Below are 27,160 nucleotides of genomic sequence, written 5' to 3' on the forward strand. Positions count from 1 at the left end.
CTTTCAAGAATTTTAGTAATGTGGTTGTCAATCATGGGTAGAATTGGTGAATATTACAAGTGTGTAAAGTGATCACTGAAACCAGCCAATGACGGTCGTGAGCCCCGTAAATGCCCAGACTTCCATATACTTCTTTATCTATGCTGAGATGTCAAAAAATACAGTAAAATTACTAGTTAGATTTTAGTTCAGAAATGTTTTATGAATACGATTATTGTCTTGTTGATAATTGAACTGAATCTGTTTACTGTTTACTCATATCGCTCTCTTCTTTCAACAACGTCATAAATATATCAAAAAACTTGATTTTTCAGGAGATTGTTAAAGTTTAAAAATAAAACAAAATGTATTTCAAATAAATATCAAGCAACTTATTGAACATTTTTACTGTGCAACAGATCATTTTAGGTGAAACCTGAATGTTTTTTCTCCATTTGAAAAATATTTAGTATATTTAAAAAAATAATTAAGCAATACCTTTTCTTCAAAATGCAAAAACAACACTTTCTGCCCTGTAGCGGGTAAATATTAAGTTAAAAATATTCCGCTTTTGCTGGGATATAGTACATTTTCACGGCATTCCGAAAACATGCACAACTGAAGATTGACGATTTTTGATATATGACGTTGTTGAAAGGAGTGAGCGATACGTGCTCCGAACTTAATTTATCAGTTGTTTTTCAAAGGCAATCTGTAACGGGTTGGGGCAACACTCTCGCGAGTCAATACAGCGTTGAGCTATTTTTAGGATTGTTGTTTTTACTTTATATGCAGTCCATCCTACAAGCGGTGGGTGTGAGAGAGGCCTTCCAATGCCTCTTCTAAACATGACGTCGCTCTAAGGAAAAAAGAGTAGTATGATAAACAACAATTAATAGTAAACTAACAACTAATGCGCAGGTTTATAGAAGAAAGAGCATATATACCCATTTATGAGTGAGATTGTAAACTATTAAAAAAATATATACAGGTATATTATTAGTATTATAAAGCCTGGTTGAATTGAAAATAAATAAACCATCTATTTCTAAGATGTTTAATTTCACAATGCTTTTGGTATATAGAGTTTAAACAGCTTTGAAGAAGCAAGCTGTCCATCATGAAAAATGATAAGTATTGGTGTTACGTTTTACAGAAGGCGTTGTCATGTTCAGAAAAGCTACTAAAAAGCACTTTCCATTTGTCACAAGGCAGCAAAATAATAAATTATTTTTTTATTTCGAAAGATGCATAAAAACGCGTGCGTTTATACACACACGTTATGTACGTTTTGTCAAAAATTTCAAAGAAATCGACAAATATCATTAGGAGGTAAGGATTTCGAAAATTTGAATATTTTTTCTTCAAATATAAAAAAAATGTTGTATAAGTATTCTCATTTAATCGTCATAAAAAGAAACATAGAGTGTCGACGATGTGTGTAAAAGGCATATTTCCTGGCTCCGGAATAAACGAGATTAAACAAGGATCAGAACAGTTAAGGCGCTGATTAGATCTGCCCAAGACACATACTCCACTAAAGTGGAAAGTCGACGTCGGAGGAACCTGAGATGGACAAAGGAAGAAGAAAAATTTAAGCATTGATTAATATTGTATTTATCCACGATAAATTAAAAAAAATGTCAATGTTATATTATTTTTATCGTCTGTTACGGGTTCACATTTCGCGATTAGAAATAAGATAATTTTGTTAAATAATTAACACAACTCGGAAAAAATATTAATAAAATTACGTGGATGTATAATTAAATATTAATTCATCAATGTAAAAACACAAGCTGCTGTCGGAATCAACGCTAGCCGGATGCTATTCTCTGTAGCAGGGATTCTAAACTTGGTTCCGTTGATGAAGTTTCGGATTTGTATTTCATGTCGATACGTTCATTATTGTAGACCAAATACAGATTTATTTATTTTTTTGTTCTAGGCTCAAAAAACATCAAAGTTCAGTAGCCCCGTTCTACGGAACTCATAAATATTTTTTTCAAAATTCTACCTTTTTTATAAAATACAAAATAACATCCAATTTGTTTTAAAAACGTTCAATTTGATTTGTAAGGCGTCCAAATAATTTTTAAGGCGTCCAACTTGATTTGTTAAACTTAAATTTTGATTTGTCAAACGTCTAATTTGCCGGTATGTATGAGGAGATGCATGAACGTGGAAGAGGCGAAGAATGTTTGCAAGGACAGAGTGGTGTGGCGTTCTTTAGTTAGTAAGTTTCTAATTTGGATTGTAAAACGTCCAATTTGAAGTGAAAAATACGCGTGTAAACCAGCAATATATAGTATTTTACTATAATTTCACGATTAGAATGTTAGGAACCACTGCGTTGCGTACCTACCCACAGCATTGCAAAACAAGACCCAAGGCCGCGCGGCGGCCGCTAGAGGTCGCGCACCGGTGCAGTCGCACTCGCCGCGTACTTATTATTTCGCCCGATAATAATGAATGAAAGCGAATTGAACCTGACACTGAAATATTGCCAAAAGTTCGTCGAGAATAACTCAATTATAATTGCGTCCGATTCTGGGAAACTTCGCGCGAGGAGAATGTTAAACATGCACAATTAAATTATTTTTTTCACTGAAGGGTAAACGGAGGTGAAAAACCTCTAGATTCTAATTCAACAAGGATATTAATGTTTCCTGTCTGTCTGTTTGTGGCGACTTAATAAATACATTATCAAGCCTGCATTGTTGTATAAAAAAATAATGAGGATTTAAATTTATTTATATATAAAGTACATGCGAATTAAAACGTGAAAAAGAAGGAAAATTTTTATCTTACATGAATCTATTATTTACGAAGCGCTTCAATTTAGTACAAAGTTAAACTATTGATGTAAATTTTTCCTGTTTTCAATGCTCATTTCATTTTTATATGAAATTTAATAATATATACACATATATATATATATATATATATATATATATATATATATATATATATATATATATATATATATATATATATATATATATTTATATATATATATATATATATATATATATATATATTTATATATATATATATATATATATATATATATATATATATATATATATATATATATATATATATATATATATATATATATATATTTGATAAAACAACGTAAAAATTACTTGATTGCATAAAATATATGGGAAGCTAAAATATTTATGAAATTTTGAAAGTACAGTATTACTTCGATATAACTGACTAATTGGGGAAGGGGGTGTCCGTCGGAGCCGAAAGCCCGTAAAAAACTTTGTTTTGATAGTATAAACATTGTACTGAGATATAAATATACAATACAAAACATGAACAAAATTATATTTATTGTCTTCGGACACTCGTCGTGAAGTGACGTTGCTGTTTGATGTTCTGTTTTGAAAATGGAAAGTTTTGTTTGCACTTTTAAAGTTTTGAGATGTAATTTGCGATTATCGTGGTCGCTAAAAATGGTTAACATGCGGCGACACTTGAAATTAAGCATGTATAATTAAATATTATTTTATTTAAGAGGACGTTTTTCATTATTTTGACATCTGACCGGAATTTTGTCTGTTATATCCGAAGTTCCTTAAATAGGGGTCCGTTATATTTTACTGTAATAATATTTTGGTCCGCCTCCGTAGTGTAATGGTCAGCACGCTCGGCTACCGTTCCGGAGGTCCCGGGTTCGATTTCCAGGGGGGGTCAAATAAATATAAGTGATTTTTTCACTGTAATATTTATTCAATATTACCCTGGACTGGTACCTGAAGCGGAGGGCTGATCACCTTTCCTTCATGTGTAAATGATCAAGATAACACTGCGTTTATATGACGCAGTGCCCTATGCACCATTGGGTGCGGATAAGTGTTTAAAAAAAAATATATATATATTTTGGTAGTACATCGAAAATAGGCAAAGCAAAAAAAAGGAAAAAAAATAATAGAAGTATCAAAATTAATAAATGATAAGAATGTAATCGACATGTAATAAATTCCACAACGATGTCGACAATGCACTTCTCAGTTTATTACTAGCACGTGGAATACAAAGGAACCAGAGAAGCAAGATATAATGAAACAATTGAATATAGTTTTGCAACAAACGACCTCAAGTTTCTAAACTAAATTAAAGAATATGCCTTTGAGAATGCGGATACCGAGAAGTTTGATTGTTAAATGATAATAACTTAATGATATGTATGTTGTTTATGGAGTGCGGTAGTTTAATACTTGTTTAAGTAATAAATAAAACGTTACCGTCATGCAATTATTAAATCATAATTAATTTCTTTTAACATCTCATCATAAATGCAGAGGAATATGGAAGTCTGGGTATTAACAAGCCTTATGACCTGTCATAGGCTAGCTAAGCGATCACTTTAAAAACGTGCAACATTACCAATGATTGACAATAACACTACTCAAAAATTTGGAACTCCTATATATACGATCAATCTCATGACACAGTACATATGAGTTCATAAGAGCCATCTTTATTGGATTAAGAAAGCTTTTATTTATCAGAGACCCTTTTTAGTTGTAAGTTCCGAACCCCTGATAATATTTATATACTGGGAAACGACATAAACATGATTTCCAAATTAAATTTGAGTAGTGTGGTTGTCAATCATGGGTAGAAAGATTAATGTTTCATGTGTGTAAAGTGACAGTCTATGATAGGTCATAAGTCCTGTAAATACCCAGACTTCCATATACTTCTTCGTCTATGTAGAGATGTCAAAAAATGTAAAAATAGCTCATAAGTGGAGGAAACCCAGATTTGTGGACAAGTATTGGAACACACTCAAAATGACAGGTAAAAAACTAATTTATGAATAAAAATAAGCTTTATTTACGAAAATTTTAGGTTCCTGTGATTGAAATGGTATTATTTTCCAATTAACTTTTACACCATATGATTGTTAGAATGTTCCATATATTCGCTTACCATAAACCACTTGCGAACCCGTTCGCTGCCATAAATGCCAAAAGGCAGATTTACAAAAAAGTCGTTTAAGAAAATCCACCATCAATCACGTCAGTACATATCGTTTAATATAATTGATCATCACTTAGTTTTATCTTTCATATAAAAGGTTGATGTAATAGACTAACATTTGTAATAAAGGTTGAAGAGGAGAAAAAATAGTAGCGAAAGTGTTTAAGCGTAGTAGGGTAACTTATATAAAAGTAGATAATCTATTAAATATTTTCATAAATCATATATATGGTAAGGATAGTTAGTGATAGTGAATACGACCAGTTTTCATAAATTATATCGCTCACTCCTTTCAAGAACGTCATAAATCAAAAAAAATTGATTTTTCAGGAGAACGTTTTTAAAGTTTAAAAATATAATACAATGTATTAAAAATAAATATCAAGCCACTTATTGAACTTTTAACTGTGCAACATATCTTTTTAGGTAAAACCTGAAGTTTTTTTCTCCATTTGAAAAATATTTAGTATATTTCCAAAAATAATTAAACAATACCTTTTCTTCAAATGCAAAAACAACACTTTCTGCCCTATAGCGGGTAAATATTAAGATAAAAATATGCCTCTTTTGCTGGCATATAGTAGATTTTCTCGGCATTCCGAAAACATGCACAGCTGAAAATTGACGATTTTTGATTTATGACGTTCTTGAAAGGAGTGAGCGATATCATTATATTATATAACAGTGTATGTTTTTGCAACAATTGTGCATTTAAAGAAAAACCGATAACCTATTTCAATTACAGTTTATCGAATTGCAGACTTTATGATTTATTATTGTGCGTTTAATTTAGTAAACAACACGTGTTTTTATTGATTTTTAAAAACATGATGTTACTGAGCCGGGAATATGGTCTAGGGATTCCAATAATTCGTGCGAATATTTGAGCGTACTGACTACGTTTGATTCTGTAAAATATTTTAGTTACATTATTATTTTGAATCATTAAAAAAATATGAAAATTTGTGATAAAAATTAAAAAGCTTTCTAAAATAAAGAACACGAATAATGGTTTGATTTTTATGCCGAATGCTATGTTGATTCGAGCATGTACAACACAATAAATTTAATCACTGAAAAACTTATAACCACATAATAAGCGTGAGTTTATATTATTTAATGGTGCAATTATGTTCAAAGTAGGTACAACAAACATCTTGGTTAATGAACAAACAAGATTATAAATATTTTTAATAGACAATATATTATGTCTTCCTAAATCTTAGAACGCAACAACGATCTAAGTTTCCTTTTAAATGTAGCGAAAACTTATGTGAATCGCTTAGTTAGCTCATATTACCTGTACATTAAAGTATTTTAACTAATGTTTAATTGTCATATTCAACGATCTTATCTATACATACTATTATATGAAGTAAATCACGTTTTATCCTAGAATAATATCATACTATTACAAAAAATAAGACGTATTTAAAAATTTACTTAGCTCCCTATTATTCTGCATACATTCTGGCATATCAATATACTTTTTTACCCTATTTTAACTAAGCAATGTAGCGATTACAATTTATTTTATTGTATTGTAAACTAGTTATTTTCCTAGTTCTACAATTATGGACTTCACTAATAAATACAATTTGCTATTAAAATATTTTGAAGTTAGATAATTTTAAAAGAAAAGTACACATATAAGAAGTAATTGTTTTTTTTTCGATTCGATTAAGCGCCATGATTTACATATAAAAAAAATTAAAGTATTATAATCATATTTCTATAAGAAAGTATAAATAAATCAAATATATTTTGATGATTGATAATCTTGTGTTTGAATGATAATTCCAATAAGCATCTGATTTACTCCGACTACTTAGCAATGTTGACTACTTTGAACAGCAACATAAATGTGCAGTTAAAGATAAATATATATAAATGATAATAAATAGGCATGTAAATGTTTGCTAAATACATATATAGAACCACAGATTTAAAGTAACTTAAAGTATGGTTCATATCACTTTCTTTATTTACTAAGTCACGATGTGATAAATATTATTTTAAAAAAAAAACAGAGTATATTTTTGGTAAGAATGAGAGAGTTGTTTTTGAGAAGGTTTCCACGCCCTTTCAGGAAATTATGCCTAACCGGGAACCCAGAATCCAAGGTCGGAAGACCGGAACACGCAACTTCCCGCTCGTACTTCGATAATTGTATGAGAAGTTAAGAAACTTTCCCTTTAGCCTTGTATGTATAATGGAAAACGAAAAATGGCAAAACATATATTCGATTAACGCATTTTCGAATGTGTCTAATACATTGAGAGGGAATGTTGACAGGTAAAATTATATACCTATACTATATTTACAACAAGACCAGGCAAATTGACAACATATTAATTGTAACTGCAGACAGTTGGTAGATATCCGTTTTTAATTATTGGGTAATATATATCCAAAATAAAACAAGGTTTACGTATTAATTTTTAAATCAAAGACAAGTTTTTTTGAGTATACTAAGTTGTATTTTATTAACAAAAACACATAAAAAATAATATTGTGACTTTTGTGACTATTGTTTCGCCTAGTTATGGCATTTTCACGACGAATGTGAAGATCAAATGGTCCTTATGTAGCCATACAATTCTAAGTGACAGTTTTAACATGTGTAGCAATTATTTATGGGACACAACAGTAGCTAATGGGGGATGTAGGTACATACCCTTATATTAATTTTCTAGGAAAGGAAGAATTTATTGACATGGAATTAATGTTTTAAAGGTAAATACAATTGTTGGTAATATTATTTTTAATAATTTATGTATGTAGATATAATTGTAAATAAAAATTATTACTTTTTTCAAAAACATGAATATATGATAATATTTGACGCGTTTCGTCTTATTAAGACATTATCAAACACATTCAAATTGAGTGAGTTTAATTTAGGATATATTACCCAAAAAAAAATTGACAACAGTCTGATGCGTGATCACCTTCAAATACCGTCTTTGGCGAATATTAAAATGTTTCATCAACACTTTATACTACTAACAGTATGTTTCATATGTATAACAATTTTTCTTTCAAGCAAGCGTATTTAAAATGAAAACTCAAACTTAAGTTAACATTGTCTGTCTAGCTACAAAGAATAGGATTTAATAGGTTTATACATATATAGAATTGAGATATATCATAAGAATAATGAATCCAAAACCATTATTTAACGAATTTAATAGAAGCTGCCAAAAACGAGTATTTAAAAATATAAATTAAATTTGATAAATATCAGGTAGTGATTTCACAAAAAATACCGAGAATTTATTTTTGGCTAGTGTAAATTAGTACCTCGCAAAGTATAACCCTAAGTTATTCAAACCCTGTATTTAAAGGAATTTATTTAACTACACTAAAAGGTCAAAAATAATTGCCTCGTAAATGCATTAAGACTTGCATATTCTTTTTCTATTTATTGTTTTGTTTTTGTGAAACATGAATATGTCCTAATAACAATAACGCTACACAAATTATTATTATTATTATGTAATTAAATATCATGTCAATACCATGTATATCTGATGTGTAGCTCTACACACCATTGGGTATGGGATAAGGGTCTCATAAATTGTTGAAGTTTGAGCCGTCAACACAATGACATATTTATTATCACCGACAAGACACACAAGGTGGCTTGGTGGGTCTCTGCAAAAAAAGTTCTAAATATGTATAAATTGTGATTTAAATAAATGTAAACATATAATAAAAAATTAAAAAATTAAAAAAAAAAAAAAAACTAGCTGTACCCGGCCACGCGTTGCTTTGGCTTTATTTGGTCAAAAGACAAAAAATTAAAGCACACATTTCTATTATGATTCATTTTACAATGCTTGTGAAGCAATGAAAATAGTAATAACCCTTGAAACAATAATGCATTCTAAAACATAGAAAATGCTAAGCATCAATATCAAGCACGCTTTTGACCATGAGTAACATATAGTATGAATATGTTGCTCTTACGTCCAACACATGATGCTTTACCCGTGGCATGATTTAAGATTTTGCACTAACGTACTTTTTTATAGTACTGGATTCTTAGTAGATTAATATAATTCTTGGTAGATTCTAAGGATTCTTCGATTGAGTACTGGATTTCATTTTTACCTTAAAATAGCATCAGATCGATTTGTGGAATAGTTTTAATGATACAAAACCTTCCCGAATGCATATACAATCCAACATATTTACAAAATTTCATCGTGATTGGATAAGCGGTAAAGGCATGCCATAAGTAACCAACAAACAAACAAACAAACATACATTCATTTTTATATGTGTAGATGTGGGTTTATTTGGAAATTATTTGCAGTCGTATTTACAAGTTAAACTTAAGTTGGTATTCATACAATTTATTAAGAAGTAATCAATTTGCGAAAAAAATCACTCAAAGCATTCCTTAGATAAGCCGTAAACGCCGTTCACGCAACAACGGAACAATGCAGGTTTAGGCAATTTCTAACGTTAAGTGCTCGATGCTCCTATTCGATAAGCCGACCCAAATATTTGGCGCGTTCTAGTTAAACTCATTTTTCGCTAATGACATGGGTAGGTACTCGAGTCAATGTAAACACAGTGAGTGTTATCATTTCATAACCGAACTAACGCAATTCTCATCTTGTGAAGTGAAAGTGTAAAGCTCGGTTTAAGCTGATCGTTAACAACTAGCTGAAAGTTTTTTTTTAACGTGAGTACTGACGTGGGGAATATATTTCACGTTTGACAAGAGCAAAAAAATGTTCGACGAGTTTTTTTTATTTTATTTTATTTTTCATTTTCAGTTCCTATGCTCTCAAATTTATATATTCTAAAGAAAGATATTAATAATGAATAAGATTTATTAATATTAATTTAACATCACACTGGAATACCTGAAGCGTAGGATTCATCACCAACTCGCCTTCATGTAATTAACGATCATGATAACACTTCGACACGATGCAGTGTGATATGCACTATCGGTTGCGGATAAAGTTAGAATGAAGAAAAAAATCGTAGCTATAGAAAAAATAACAGAACGACAACTATTTTTAGGCAAAGTACTTAAAGATGTTACTATGAAGAGAGAATCTGATGTTACATTGGAGATACAAATTGTAAAAAGAATGTGAGTCTAGTGACGTAGAATTTGTTTAAAGTGATTTTTCTTGGCTCATTTATGACTTCATTGAGTAGTCTAAAAAGTAAACACTCGACATTTTTCAATAATAACTGTAATAATAAGTATTTTGTAAAAAAAGATAAACAAAGTAAACATGAATATAATTGCCTTTTAACCACGGAATTGCCAATTGGGTAAAAACACGTATAAAAACATATATCTTTGAAGGTTATGCTGCACTTGCCTAATTGCTATGATATTAGACAAAAATTGAAAAGAGAAAAAATGCTAGGTTTTTTGTAATGTGAAAGGAAACACGTCCGTAATATCTTAGAATGTCAATGATAAATAAATACGGCTAAGTGCGGGCTGCTTGTAATTCCGGTTGGTTCCGATACGGTGCTGGTTGTTTGGCATTTGGTATTGTTCAATATACGTTTATACGATATTTATGTCATAAAAAACCGCGCGATATCATTTTACTCGGTAAAGAGCGCATACATGACACAGAATTTTATGCAAACCATTTGTGCAACAAGGTCTAGCGGAAGTATGAAGTAATTCGGCAAGCTTTTATTATGAAACGCGTACAAACAGTGAAAAAAATAATTGGCTGATTGCCATATTGACAAAAAATGCTGGTCGAGTAATAACTGAAATTAAACGAAATTAAAAAAAAATGAATTATTGATATGTTTATTTGTATAGTATATGAAAACATAATTAATATAGCGTTGATATTTGAAAAATAAATTTAAGCAACAAAAAACGATTTGAAAATGAATGTATAATACGAATAAGTTAAAAAGTGAAAACCTTTTAGGATTTATATTATCCACTGACACTTCGTGATGGAATTGCATTTTTAATTTATTATTAGATTAAAACCAATATTTTTAGCTTTTCCACTTTTTTATTTGACCAGCGACCGGGAAAAAGACGAAATATTATAATAATATGATTCCTTGTAAAATAAACCAAAAATCATAAAAGAAAAAAAGAACTGCATTTAACAAAATAAAACCAGTGTTTCAAAAGTTATTCGGCTATTTAAAAAAAACATGAGCCTCAGCAGATAATAAAAATATATAATATTTTGAAACTGAACAAAAAAAAAGTTCGCTAACGGATTAGAGAATTTAGTCGGGATATAAAAGAAAACAGCTGTAGTGCGTGACCCTGACCTTATGTAACATCCCACGCAAAGCCAAGCTCTGATTCATATTACGTATCCAGAATGAGATCTGAGACGGTAAGCAATAATACAGCGAGTAGTCAAAATTAACTTAGGCTGAGCTTTAAAAAATACGCGAATCAATACGCCCGGTAAATTTTCAGAAGGGTTTTTGTGAAAAAAAAATTTTTTCTTAGTATTTTATGAACTGATGAAAACTGGGTACTAAGAAAAGGAATTTGAAAAGTGTTGAAGACTTTTAAGTACATATTACTAGCATCAATACAAAAAGAAAAGTGAGAAAATTTCTGAGTCATCGATATCATATTTAATGAACCCATATAATTAACGGGTAAAAGATTTTTTTTTCTTCGGTCAGCGGATTGTAGTATTGCAGTACTATGGTACTAAAAGCGACCCTTTAATGATAGCCGAAACGTTAAGGACAGGAAAAGTACAAGGATTCACTAAAAAAGGTGTTTTATAACAAAATATTCATAGAAATTAACTTTCTTAACCGACAGAACATCTTGAGGGGTGAAGGTTATAAACGTTTCAACTTTTTTTTTCAATTGTGATTTTAAGAAATGGATGTAGACATCTATTTATCTCGAAGGATAATTCACAATTCTCATTATATAGGAGACAAAAAAATGATATTCGTATTAAATAAAAAAATGTATGAATAATTCAATTAATCCAAACTCGTTCGAATAAGTTTAAATGTAGTAATTACATTATATTGTACACTATACACCCAATAAAAAATGTTTGAAACAATAGTTAATTACTTAAAAAAATAAACGATGGAATAAAGACGGCAACAAAGAAAATGTAGATACATGATACATAGAGGAGTGAATTAAACCTTAAAGATACAAATCAAAGAGTTGCATCGTTTAAGTCATAATTATATATTTTTTGACATATCAACATATATGCAGAAGAAAACGGAAGCTGAGTATTCACAGAGCTTATGACCTGTCGTAGACTGGTTAAGTGATCGCTTTAAACACGCTCAACATTTACTATTCTTCCATCCATGATTGACAACCACACGATTTAAATTTTTGAAACTCCTGGATATATTGACCAATCTCGTGACACAGTACATATGAGTTTGCAAGAGCCATCTATGGTGGATTGAAGAAAGTCTTTATGAAGCAGAGACTCGTGTGTTTGTTTACAAGATCCAAATCCCGGATTATATTAACACACTTAGAAACGCCAGAAAACATGATTTGAAAGAACCGACTGATAATCATGTCATCATAATTATAAGGTTTTTGGTATTGAGCAAATTGCGTTCGTTACGAAACAGCGTTAGCAGGTTTGTTTTGGTCGAGAGTTTAATGCGAATCTGTGAACACTTCCTAAATATGCAAAAACTAAAACGATTGCCCAAGGTCACAAAACACTTGTGGTACATCACATCTGAGTAGTAATTCATATTAGCATAACATTGAAGAAAACTTGTAATATAGTATAAGAGCATCAGCACCTCAATACATAGAAATATTTAAGCATCATCATAAAATGCTGGACCGAGACGATGACGAAAAAGTCAAAAGTGATTCGACATAACAATATGAAGGTAAATTGCTTAAATCTTTGAAATTTATAATATTTTCTAACGCAAACAAATACACGGTTAATTATCTCGTAGGAGCAGTGTTGGCGTGGGCTTGGTGAGCCAGCGAATCTTCAAAGCTTTTAATACAAATTCAAAACAGATTTCGAAATAAAAATTAAAGAACAACATTCCGTGCAAAACACGTCGTAAACATATTGTCAACACATTACTTCACGAGTTAAAAACGAGTGATTAATTATATATATATATATATATATATATATATATATATATATATATATATATATATATATATATATATATATATATATATATATATATATATATATATATATATATATACATATACATATATTTATATATAAATTAATCACTCAATTAAGAATAGGTACCTAATATAAAAGAGTTAAAAATGAAGAGTTTAGAAAAAGAAGTAAGGTCTAGGTTAGGTATTTAGGTATAAGATGAATAATTGCTTTCTTAGAAGGTGAAGACGTTTTTGAGAATATAGAAGATGAGGAAATGTCTTATAAAGTACATTTTTAATTCAACTATAATTCAAATTATACATAGTAGTAAAAATGTCCTACATTGGAATAGAATATTTGTAAAACGTAAATAACTGGATTATGTTCAGAACAGTAAAATATTTTAAAAAAGACTCAGGGATGTTACAACATTAGTTCATATATTGCAAAAAAAATGTAACCAAAATGCCTGATTTATTTATTTAAAAAAGAAGGTAGATACTTACAACATCAGGAATCATTGATGGAAATCAGAAACGTCTTTCTGAAAGGAAAACATTTTGTGTGAATAACATTTATCAAGAGTTCACGAAGGGGGAGTGCGTGAAATATCTACACATGAAACCGGTAGAAGGGTTGGTGTTAGTAAATATCCACATATTATAAAAGGTGTGCAATGATGTACAATGCATTCTATTAAATCAAAGCAGCTACGACTTGATCGTAAATTATATAAGGGTTAATTTTTGGATACAGCAATGTAACATAGTTTATTATAGGGATGTAAGTGAAAAAGCTGCTATATGGGGTAAGAAACGGAGAATTAAAGGAATAGCAATAATTGCTATGGCACTCGACAGCAGTTAAGTCATACTTGGTAATTAAAATAAAAGAGTTTCTTGAAGAAATATGATTACAAAAACCAAAAATAAATAATGTGATGAAAGATTAAAAAAAGAAAAGAAAATAAGTCAAAAAAGAGACGAAAACATCCGAGTGGAAAATACGACATTGAAAACATTCGCATAAACGTCAACAGCCAGACATACAAATCAAAGAAAGAAAACATCTCGACGAAAAGCCAGAGTGTTATTTCTCTCTCTTTGCAAACGCGAAATCTGAAAGGATGAGCTGTAGCCCTCGCAGCTTATCACGACTCGGCGAGGCGGCTGAATTTTCTGAATCAAGTTACACGAAGAAATAAATATAAATAAACCAGCAAACAAAATGGTGCGGCAGTGTCGTAGGATAATTCATTTTTAAGCTTCGCCGTGTTCACCACGGCCAAGGTCAAGCTTCCGGCGAATTATTTTCGAGACAGACACTTTTGTTAACGGGAATACTTCCGCTGGGTTATTGATCAATACGGATAAGATTATTCAACAACCGAAGGCGTTGTTGGACGATGTCTGTTAAATAATCAACAAGTATTCAAAGTATTCAGTCAGACTTGGCTACGGTCATGACTGCCTTTCAAGTGGGCTAAATGTAAGAAAAATAAACTGAAATGGAAAATGAGCCAGATATTTTTGCCGCAACAAAAACAAACTAATATACGTAATGAGTATGTATATATATATATATATATATATATATATATATATATATATATATATATATATATATATATATATATATATATATTGTTACGGACGGATCGCACACCCCGTACGGCGGCCCTGAAAAAGAATTCCAGGCGCCTGGCGGCGAGCGAAACGGTCGCCCGTCGGAATGCGACCCGAAGAAGGGCCTCTATGGATTCTACCGATTTCTCATGTATTTACAGAATGTATTAGATGTAAGAAAGAATAAGACAATGTTAATATTAAATGCGCCTAGATGTTAAGTTGTATAAATAGATTACTGATAAAATAAACTTGTAAATTGTAATGTAATAACGAACTGTTGGAACGGCACCGGTACGGTATGAAAGTGTAGCCCGTCCGGTGCCCATTAGAGAGAGACAGAGATATGGCTGTCTCTCTCCCCCGGCCGCTGATTGGCTGTACTTTCCCACTGTCGGGCGGTACGCGATCACGGCCGGGTATATAGAGGGCGCATTTTTTGATAATAAACCAGTTCTGGTGTGACTGTTGAAACCTGTGTTTCATTTCTCCGCTCCCGCTCCTTGGACTACTCGCCGCGCCGCCAGCCTGGACCGCTTCGCCTCATTATACCGATTCACGGACCAGTTTCGGAAAGCCCTTATCAGGGCTATTGAGGTTGACTTGTCGGTCCAGTGCCCGCTCTTCCCGGCTCATACATCCATTCACCTCCGTCCGTATCCAGCTTACTCGGTAACTCGGTACGGCGGGGCCGTCTGGAACGTCACCCCTTACAACGGTGGCATAGTTGGGAGATTCCGAAGAAGACCAGGCGTGTACATTTTTGAGAGTCATCGCACGTAACCCACGCCGGTTACATTTTGGTCCTTCGAACCGGATCCTTCAACGCAGTCTCCAGCTACGATGCCTGCATCCCTGAGGTCGGGACGCAACGTCGCCATGGAGCCCGAAGAGCAGCGCCGTGAGGAGGATCGGGACTCTGTCAGTTCAGTCCGGACTGATACGAGTAGCGACTTGCGCCGCCAGATGGCGGAGCTAGCCGCCAGCAACGAGAGGCAGTTCCAGCAACTCCGTGAGCTGTTGTCGAAGTGCACAGCAGCTAACGTAAGCTCCCCAGGGGGGGAGGTTATCGCGGGTGTCGAACAATCCACCCACCTACGAACGCGGCAGGACGACGCCGCCAATCAGCCCAGAACGGGATTCAGGACATCGGCCGCAGCTCTACCGGTTCCGGTGTTGGATCCGGAACCTACGCGATTCGCTGGGGAATCGCGGGACGAACTGACCGGCCACAGAGGAGAAGCGCCCGGGGGACATGGCCCGGCGCCTACTGGCAACGCGGAGCCGAGGCGTATGGAAACCTCTGGCTTGCGTTGGCGCGCACCGGACGAACGCGATCGCTACCCGGTACGCGAATGGGTCGACGGAGCTCGACCGGACGAACGGCACCGCAGAGATGATGGAAGAGCAATCTACGCGGAGCCCTCACCCCGAGGCGGGGACTACTTTCGATGGTCGGGGCAGCCGCCGGAGTTGCCCAAGTTCAGCGGAGACCCGAGGGAATGGCGCCGCTTCAACGCGGCATATCTCCAATCTACTGAGAGATGGGGGATAGGGGACGCTGACAACATCGGAAGATTGGCGCGCGCACTGGAAGGGCGTGCGCGTCACATGGTAGCAGGCCTGCTACTGTATCCGCGCAACGTGTCGGAAATATTGCGGACGCTGGAGGACGCCTTCGGCAGCCCGACACTCATCATCGCGCAGATACTGGAAGACGCCCGGAGGATGCCGAGTCTCGCCGACCACCCCGCGGATGAAGCAGTCGTGGATTTTGCGGTTTCGATACGCAACGTCATCACCACCGTGGACGGGATGGACGCTTGCTATCTCGACAACCCGCAGCTGCTAGCGGAGATGGTTGCCAAGATGCCGACGCAACTCCGGTGGGATTGGTTCCGCGATCGCCGCCGCGAGACGAGGAGCAGTATCTACGATCTCGCCGCTTGGCTTGACGAGATCACCGCCGGCATCACGCGCCACGGAGGTCTGTTCAGAATGGTGGCGAGGAACAGAGACAAGGAGCGCGCGGGTCAGCGCGACAAGTGCGCCGAGCCCGCCCGCCGCGAGAACGCTCGACGCGTCGAGCCAAGGAGTCACGTGTTTGCGACGCGCGACACGACGAGTGACAAGGAATGCGTATTTTGTAAGGCCAGCGGGCATAACTTACGCCGATGCAAACGGTTCGAGAAGAAGACCGTGGACGACCGCTGGGAATTTGTGCGGCTGTCCAAACTGTGTTTCCAGTGTTTGGAATCAGGGCACAGGGTGCCCGAGTGTGAAGCAAGAAAGTGTGAAATCTGCCGGAGACACCACAATAGAATCCTGCACTACCGCACGGATGGTGCCGCGGAAGCCGTGAAAAGTGAGGAAGTTGTGGACAATGCGCAGGTGCTGTGGACAAATGACTGTGAGGTCCCGGTCACATTCAAAGTGCTGCCGGTTACTTTGAAGGGACCGCGGGGGACCGCAAAAGTGTTCGCCTTGTTGGACGAGGCTGCGTCTGTGACCCTCCTCGAGGAGGGTGTCGCCCGCGCGATAGGTGCTACGGGGATAGCAAGGAATCTGACGATAAAAGGTGCGACTGGACAAAGCAACACACACAGGTCGCAGCGTGTAACGGTGACCTTGATAAGTGATCACAACGGGGAATTCGAGATCGGGGCGAGGACCATCAAGGACTTGGACCTTGTACACAAAAGTGGCGCGCCCGCGCGGACTGGAGCTCGCGTCATCAGACCGCAGATGCTGATCGGCCTCGATAACGCGTCTCTCATGTTCCCGATCGACACTCCAGTGCTTCGGGAGGATGGTCAGCTGACCATAGTGACCACACTGGGGCCAGTAACGTACGGGGGTACCGTACACCCCAACTTCAATCTGCCAAACAACCGGGTCGAGCAAGGGTTGGACGAGCTATTGAAGAGAAACTTCGCCGTGGAGTCATTGGGCGTCTCCACCGCCGAAAGGAATCGCGCAACCGATAAGCGCGCATTGGAACTCTTGAAGAATACTACAAGACAGCTCCCGTCAGGCCAATGGGAGACCGGGCTATTATGGGCTCGGGACGGAGACGTACTGCCGTGCAATCGCCAGGCAGCCTTGAACAGGCTTCACTCTCTAGAAAGGAAGCTAGGACGTGACGCGGCATTGGCAGCGGCTTACAAGGCCAAGATAAGTGAATATATTGGAAAAGGATATGCTGTGAAGCTCGACCCCGCAGAAGAGAATGTGCACCACCCGAGGGAGTGGTATTTACCTCACTTCGCTGTGAGTAACCCGAACAAGCCGGGTAAGATAAGAGTGGTATTTGACGCTGCCGCCCAGCACCGGGGGACGTCATTGAATGACCACTTACTGACAGGACCAGACCTCCTGTCCTCGCTGTTGGGGAACCTCCTTCGATTCAGGGAAGGGGCCGTGGCGGTAGCCGCAGACATCAAGGAGATGTTTCTGCGAATTAGGATCAATGAAGCTGACCAGCCATCGCAAAGGTTCCTGTGGCGAACGAATAGCCGGGATGAACCCGAAACGTACATGTTGACATCGATGATGTTCGGCGCGAAATGCTCGCCCAGTAGTGCCCAGTTTGTCCGCGACAAGGTCGCCCAAACGTACGCACACGAATTTCCGGCCGCCGCGGCGGCCATACAAGGACGAATGTATATGGATGACTATTTGGATGCGACCGACAGCGAAGAAGCGGCCGCATCCCTCATACATGGCCTGAGGCAGGTGCTCCTAAGGGGAGGCTTTGAGCTCACGAGGTGGGCGTCTAATAAGCCAGGAGTCCTGAAAGGCATTGCGGAAAAGGAAAAGGCGGAAAATGCCATCAGAATAGGAGAAGCAAATACAACGGAAAGAGTCCTGGGTTTAATGTGGAACCCCAGGAGCGACACGTTTCTCTTCGAATATGGGACCGAGATGGCCTCGATCCCCGAGAACCCCACCAAGCGCCAAATGCTGAGCGCGACGATGAGTATTTTTGACCCGGTCGGCTTTATTACGTGCCTCACCGTGCGGTCAAAAATTATCCTACAGGCCGTCTGGCGATCAAAGACGGGCTGGGATGAGACGCTGTTGCCGGAGCACTCTGAGAGATGGTCAGAGTGGCGCCGGCTGATGGAGAACAACGAATGCAGAATACCAAGATGTGTGCTACAGTCTAAAGGGCGACTCGTGACGCTGCACATCTTCTGCGACGCATCTGAACAGGCTTGTTGTGCTATAGCCTACTTTGTGAACGCCGGCGACGCGGCGTTCGTGATGGCCAAATCGAAAGTGGCCCCCCTGAAGCCGCTCTCCATACCGCACCTAGAGCTACAGGCGGCACTGATGGCGGCACGGATGGCTGCCACCATCAAAAGGGAGAGTCAGGCGAGGATAGTAAGAACGATCTACTGGACGGACTCCAGCACGGTGCTGTGTTGGATACGCAATGATCCTTTGAAATATGCAACGTTCGTGGCCAATCGATTGGGAGAGATCGATGAGTTGACCACGCGTGAAGAATGGAAATGGGTCCCCACAAAGGAAAACCCGGCGGACATTGGAACCCGCGACAAGGGGACCCCTGACCTCTCAAGAGACGGACTGTGGTTTGGGGGCCCGCGTTTCTTGAGGGAGGAAGAGACAGAATGGCCCACAGAGAAAGTTGGGCGAACGAGACCAAGCGCAGAAGCGCTCGAAGAAAAACCGGTTCGACAGTTTGTCGGACACACAAGGAACGAGGAGGCCCTCCCGCAGGTGGAGCGGTTCTCCTCCTGGACCCGGCTGGTGCGCACGACCGCCTGGGTACTACGATTCATCTCCAGATGCCGGCGGCACTCGGTCACAGGACAACCCGGAGGGGGGTTTGAGTTGCGCGCCGCGGAGATGCAGGACGCTGAAAACATGTGGATTAGGAGGTCACAAGAAAGCTCATTTCAAGACGAGCTGCAAATGCTGCGGGAGGGAAAGGGAAGCCCGCCCGGAAGCCGTCTGTACGCCGCGACGCCGTACTTGGACAGCAATGGAATAATACGAATGGGTACACGCCTTAAGGCCGCGTCCGAATTCGCGGCAGGCCTCACTGCCCCACCCGTCCTCGACGGAGCATGCCGATATGTGCGGCTATTGATTGAACATGTCCACAAGAAAGGTGGACATCCAGGAACAGAAAGAACTGTAGCAGACCTACGAACGAAGTATCATATCCTGCGGCTGAGGGACGCCGCTAAGAAAATATCACGGGAATGTCAGACATGTGAGACAGCTCGGAGCAGACCAAGGATCCCACTGATGGGACAGTTGCCCGCATCCCGGCTTGCGTACGGCGCACCGCCCTTTGCGCACTGCGGAGTAGATTTCTTCGGGCCGATAGCCGTGACTGTCGGCCGAAGACGGGAAAAACGTTATGGCGTTCTTTTTACGTGTATGGTTACACGCGCCATCCACCTAGAACTCGCGTCCTCACTGCAAGCGGACTCCACGATAATGGCAGTGAGGCGGATGATTTCCCGGAGAGGGTGCCCCATCGCCCTGTACTCCGACAACGGGACCAATTTCCACGGCGCCGACAAAGAGATGCGCGACGCCGTGACGGAACTACGGAAGGATGGAAAATTGTTGGCGGAGCTGACAATTCGGAACATAAGATGGGAATACATACCGCCATCTTCCCCACACATGGGTGGGGCATGGGAGAGGCTCGTTAGGTCGGTAAAACGAGCTCTCAAGGCGACTTTAAACGAACAGGCTCCGAAGGAGGAGACCCTGAAAACGATACTGGCCGAGGCAGAGTATTCAGTTAACAACCGTCCACTTACACAGGTGACTCTGCAGCCCGAGGAAGCTATACCCCTCACCCCGAACCACCTGCTCATCGGAACCGCTAATGCGCACCCCACGCTGGCGCATTACGACGAAGACGACGAAGGAGCCTGCCTTCGCAAACAGTGGCGGATCGCCCAGAGATCCGCGGATATGTTCTGGCGGCGCTGGCTGCGGGAATATCTCCCAACGTTGGCCCAACGGAAGAAATGGCGCGATCCCGCGCCTCCGATCCAGAAGGACGACATGGTCGTAATTGTCGACCCGAACCTGCCGAGGAACTGTTGGCCGCGGGGAATAGTGACCCGAGCCGACCAAGCAGCAGACGGCCAAGTACGAGTCGTGGAGGTAAAGACCCCTAGGGGGGTCTACACCAGGCCGGCCGCAAAGATCGCGGTAATAAGAAGAGAAGGCGCGCGACCCGTCCCCGAGAATTCAGGTGCAGACTAGCTGCACGGGGGGAGTGTTACGGACGGATCGCACACCCCGTACGGCGGCCCTGAAAAAGAATTCCAGGCGCCTGGCGGCGAGCGAAACGGTCGCCCGTCGGAATGCGACCCGAAGAAGGGCCTCTATGGATTCTACCGATTTCTCATGTATTTACAGAATGTATTAGATGTAAGAAAGAATAAGACAATGTTAATATTAAATGCGCCTAGATGTTAAGTTGTATAAATAGATTACTGATAAAATAAACTTGTAAATTGTAATGTAATAACGAACTGTTGGAACGGCACCGGTACGGTATGAAAGTGTAGCCCGTCCGGTGCCCATTAGAGAGAGACAGAGATATGGCTGTCTCTCTCCCCCGGCCGCTGATTGGCTGTACTTTCCCACTGTCGGGCGGTACGCGATCACGGCCGGGTATATAGAGGGCGCATTTTTTGATAATAAACCAGTTCTGGTGTGACTGTTGAAACCTGTGTTTCATTTCTCCGCTCCCGCTCCTTGGACTACTCGCCGCGCCGCCAGCCTGGACCGCTTCGCCTCATTATACCGATTCACGGACCAGTTTCGGAAAGCCCTTATCAGGGCTATTGAGGTTGACTTGTCGGTCCAGTGCCCGCTCTTCCCGGCTCATACATCCATTCACCTCCGTCCGTATCCAGCTTACTCGGTAACTCGGTACGGCGGGGCCGTCTGGAACGTCACCCCTTACAACGGTGGCATAGTTGGGAGATTCCGAAGAAGACCAGGCGTGTACATTTTTGAGAGTCATCGCACGTAACCCACGCCGGTTACATATATATATATATATATATATATATATATATATATATATATATATATATATATATATATATATATATATATATATATATATATATATATATATATATGTATATATATATATATATATATATATATATATATATATATATATACATATAAATATATATATATATTTAAATATATAAATTGAGAGAAACCTATGAAATTTATTTCGATATCCGATAAATTATAAACAATATTGTAAGTTGCGTAAAACTGATAAACATAATGATGATACAAAAAATCCTTCTTATAAGAGTGTGACTGTTGCATGATTTTAAATGAATAGTAAACATTGACATGTCAACGCGGATGACGAAGAATACGGAACCCTGAGTATTTACAGGGCCTATGACCCGTCATAGGCTGGTCAAGTGATTACTTTTTACACGTGTTACATCCACTGTTCTTCTACCCATGATTGACAACCACACGACAAAAATTTTTGAAAACTCATACATTCATCCTTAATCTCATGACGCTTTATGTTTAAGTTTATTCGTGAACAAATATTTAAATAAGAAACACTGATATATAAGCATGTGTAAGACGGAAGATATCGTGAGGTGGTGACGACAATACTGGAGTGAGCATGTAAACGGAATGTCAGAAGACAGACTTCCACGTAACGTTAAGGAAACCCTGAGGGACGTATATATATATATATATATATATATATATATATATATATATATATATATATATATATATATATATATATATATATATATATATATATATATATATATATATATATATATATATATATATATATATATATATATATATATATATATATATATATATATATATATATATATATATATATATATATATATATATATATATATATATATATATATATATATATATATATATATATATATATATATATATATATATATATATATATATATATATATATATATATATATATATATATATATATATATATATATATATATATATATATATATATATATATATATATATATTATATATATATATATATATATATATATATATATATATATATATATATATATATATATATATATATATATATATATATATATATATATATATATATATATATATATATATATATATATATATATATATATATATATATATATATATATATATATATATATATATATATATATATATATATATATATATATATATATATATATATATATATATATATATATATATATATATATATATATATATATATATATATATATATATATATATATATATATATATATATATATATATATATAATTTCAATGCTTAATTTTTTTGTTATGATTATTAATATGAAGAGAACATAAGTATTTTCTTGTACCAGTCAACGGTATTATTAAATAAATATATTAAATAAATTTAACGACCACCTGGGAATTAAACTCATAACGTACAGCTTAGTAACCAAACGCGCTAACTACTACACTATGAAGGAAGGGGACAAAACTAGTAAATTTTGTCACTTTTCAGGAACTATATAAATATATATATATATATATATATATATATATATATATATATATATATATATATATATATATATATATATATATATATATATATATATATATATATATATATATATATATATATATATATATATATATATATATATATATATATATATATATATATATATATATATATATATATATATATATATATATATATATATATATATATATATATATATATATATATATATATATATATATATATATATATATATATATATATATATATATATATATATATATATATATATATATATATATATATATATATATATATATATATATATATATATATATATATATATATATATATATATATATATATATATATATATATATATATATATATATATATATATATATATATATATATATATATATATATATATATATATATATATATATATATATATATATATATATATATATATATATATATATATATATATATATATATATATATATATATATATATATATATATATATATATATATATATATATAATTTCAATGCTTAATTTTTTTGTTATGATTATTAATATGAAGAGAACATAAGTATTTTCTTGTACCAGTCAACGGTATTATTAAATAAATATATTAAATAAATTTAACGACCACCTGGGAATTAAACTCATAACGTACAGCTTAGTAACCAAACGCGCTAACTACTACACTATGAAGGAAGGGGACAAAACTAGTAAATTTTGTCACTTTTCAGGAACTACATTAGTAATTTGATAATCAATTTTTCTAAGAGCACATAAAACTAAAATAAGTAATGTGTGAAAAAACGTATAAAATTTAATCTAAAGTAGCGTTAATATATACGTTTTAAGTTAATTTAATTCTCGAATTATCGTCTGAATATGTATGTGTTTATACAATGGAGTTTTTGTTCGCTTTCGGTGGTGAGTATTATTTGACGTTCGCGTGATGAAATGCGATTTACGGGCGACACGAGTCAAGAACAGCGTCGCGACGCGGTCACGTGCGACGCCATGGAAATAGCGGCCTCTGCGGCGCCGCTACAATCGGCCCAGCGAGCATTATGTATGCCGCAGACAGTGAAACCCGCAAAGGCGAGCGTAACAATTACGTAAAAATTATGATTACATTTTTGTTTTACAAAAATAATTTACAGTTTTCATGAAAAAAAATACATATGTTTAGATACAATTATTTAATTTATGTAATACTCGAATAAAAAGGACATTAAATAAATAGTTGACCGTCCTATCTTCATGAACGTAAGTAATGGGCAAGAAGAGTACCCGTCGAATATAACTAAACTAAATTGCGTACGTACGGTAAAACAATATGTGTCGTAAAGTTATCCAAACAATATCGTGCACGCTTCAGGTATAAAAACACCCTTTGGGTACCCTTTCAGATAATTTTTATGCAAATGTAGATCAACGAAATTCGTTGACGTGTCTCTCTGTTTTACTGTCGTTTTAGCAACTATTTATTTTAGTATTGTAATACTTCGAAAATTTGCAATAAAACCATGGAAATAATATGATTTTTTTCCTTATGTTATTTATGGATTTGGCATAAAACTTTGTGGAATCACATGTTGATTATTTAAAAAAAAACACTAGTATACTATATCTTAATGAGTTTGATTTCATTACACATGACTAGTTTCAAGAACTACAGTTGTTTTCATCTACAGGTAAAAAGTAAAACTAAGGAGCAAAATAAATCAATTATTCAGGTATATATAGGGGGTGGGGGGGAGATTAAGGAACGGGACTTTTTGTAAAAGGAAATATAGATAATATTTTATTATTATTTTTATTAAAAAAATAATGGATAGGTTTGTTTTCATATTTGACTACTCATTCGAGTACATAAATTCATAATATAACCTGACTTTCAAAGGAATAAAAATTACAAATAGATTAAGATTATACGAAAGTTATGAATTCTATTAAAAGAACATACTAAAAAACTTACATATTTAAAAATCACATTTAAAAATACAGAATATATGGTTTTATGCCATTATTACGTGATTGCAAAAAAGTATTACAGTAAAACGGAATTTTAAATTACTATCGATTATGTTGTGCGTCAAGTTTTGTAGCAAAGTTATAATCATCATCAATATTGTAAAAAAAGCAATGAAAATAATGTCAAGGTAAGAACCTAATTCGTTCGACAAGTACACTAAATGAACTTGCGTGCGGCGACTAGTGGGTAAATAACATCGTTTTGCTAGGTAGCTTTTATGGCCCGCCCTTACATATACAAAACGTATGCGATGCGGGAAATGAAAGAAATAAAATTTTAACGGTGAATACAGTAACAAAAGGAGGGTTATCATTAAGAGCTATAAGATATCGCTAAATTAGAAAGCATTTAATTTGCGAGACGAAATGGATGAATTGAGAGAAATAAATTATGAATAAAGGAACTAATATGAAATCGTTAAAACCTAGACTTGTTAGCTTCATGTTCACAGCTTTTTCAATTCATGCAGTCTTTCAGTTATTTTTATAACACGCAAGGGTTTTTTTTTATAAAAAAAGAATATGATCATTTCACATTTCGCTCACTCCTTCCAACAACGTCATATATCAAAAAACTAGATTTTTCAGGAGATCGTTTTTAAAGTTTCAAAATATAGTAAAATGTATTAAAAATAAATATCAAGCCACTTATTGAATTTTTCACTGTGCATCAGATCTTTTTAGATAAAACTTGAATGTTTTTTCTCCATTTGAAAAATATTTAGTAAATTTAAAAAAATAATTAAACAATACCTTTTCTTCAAAATGCAAAAACAACACTTTCTGCCCTATAGCGGGTAAACATTAAGTTAAAAATTTGCCGCTTTTTCTCGGATATTTTCTGGGCATTTCGAAAACATGCACAACTGAAAATTGTCGATTTTTGATATTTGACATTGTTGAAAAGAGTGAGGGATATCTACAGATATAATGATAAAAAATATAATTTTTAGGTGCACATTTTACGTATCATAATTTGATTGATTTCAGTCACTTTGCGGTTATATCTGTTATGACACGCGGATCAATGCATTTTGCATCATTATCAAATACCGTATGTGAAGTTAAGTCTACATTTAAGAGTAGTGCCCTTGGGTCTTGAAGGATAAAGAGGGGGGAGAGGCTTTAACATCTTAATCAAAATCAACGTCCTAAGGGCAAAACTCAAAAATTTAGACAAAACTTCACATAGAGTGTATGATAATGATACAATAGTGGCATTTACCAAGTGAAATTTATATTGAAAATAGCATAACTTGTCTAACGTAAAAAAAACGGTTATCGATTGAAACTTTGTTGTCGGATGAATCTGTAGGAACCAGTATTAGGAGTAAGTTTATTATTTTAGAGATTCGATAATTAGGAATTAAACCCTAGTCACGATAGAATACTGTAATTTAGTAATAACCTCCGGCAGTTAAAGTAAAAGGTGTTATAAAGTTATAGAATTCGGTTTCATTGTAACGCGCGCAAAAAGAGGTGTGTCTGCTTGAATGGATTCTTGTCTGCCATGATAAATTGATGGCGCCTAAATGGGTGTATTCGGTGATTACCGATAAACGGCCCCACCCCGGCGCACCATTTTGCAGAACAGAAGGTGTTATGTGGTCCACTCGCCCGAGCTCTTAAGCCCTTATGCGGACCGGGAAGGAATTAAGGTAATCTCATTAAATTGAGGCGCAACGAGCAGAAGATAAGTTTTATTCTGAATCCGAAATCGATTACCTTTCAGGTGTAAAGACGCGAAAAATAACCCATCAATCAAATAATGCACGAAACGACAT

At 35.8% G+C, this 27,160-nt stretch overlaps 2 protein-coding genes across 2 annotated transcripts in view; one reads left to right on the forward strand and one right to left on the reverse strand.

Moving 5' to 3' along the window:
• LOC148313424 (3-phosphoinositide-dependent protein kinase 1-like) overlaps window positions 1–13,631 on the reverse strand; it is a 212,884-nt gene extending 199,253 nt beyond the window's left edge. Inside the window, exon 1 of the mRNA XM_088262915.1 lies at window positions 13,613–13,631. The gene's annotated coding sequence lies outside the window, so the exon portion shown is untranslated. The remainder of the gene's footprint in view (window positions 1–13,612) is intronic.
• A 1,943-nt stretch (window positions 13,632–15,574) lies between these two features.
• Window positions 15,575–20,992, forward strand: LOC148313425 (uncharacterized). The gene is made up of 2 exons (XM_088263214.1): window positions 15,575–15,775; window positions 16,883–20,992. Exons 1-2 carry the CDS (start codon window positions 15,575–15,577, stop codon window positions 20,990–20,992), a joined length of 4,311 nt encoding a protein of 1,436 aa, XP_088119340.1.
• Window positions 20,993–27,160: the final 6,168 nt, after the last annotated feature.

This window comes from Brachycentrus maculatus, unplaced genomic scaffold (assembly GCF_059751285.1).
Source record: "Brachycentrus maculatus isolate JH-2025_06_01 unplaced genomic scaffold, ASM5975128v1 h1tg000012l, whole genome shotgun sequence".
In the NCBI taxonomy this organism is placed as follows: domain Eukaryota; kingdom Metazoa; phylum Arthropoda; class Insecta; order Trichoptera; family Brachycentridae; genus Brachycentrus; species Brachycentrus maculatus.

Bases quoted from the DNA above. Each gene is read 5' to 3' on its own strand.
- LOC148313425 (XM_088263214.1), top strand. From the start codon at position 15,575: ATGCCTGCATCCCTGAGGTCGGGACGCAACGTCGCCATGGAGCCCGAA. The intron at 15,776-16,882 runs GTAAGCTCCCCA...GTATTTTGTAAG, and splicing joins CGAAGTGCACAGCAGCTAAC to GCCAGCGGGCATAACTTACG.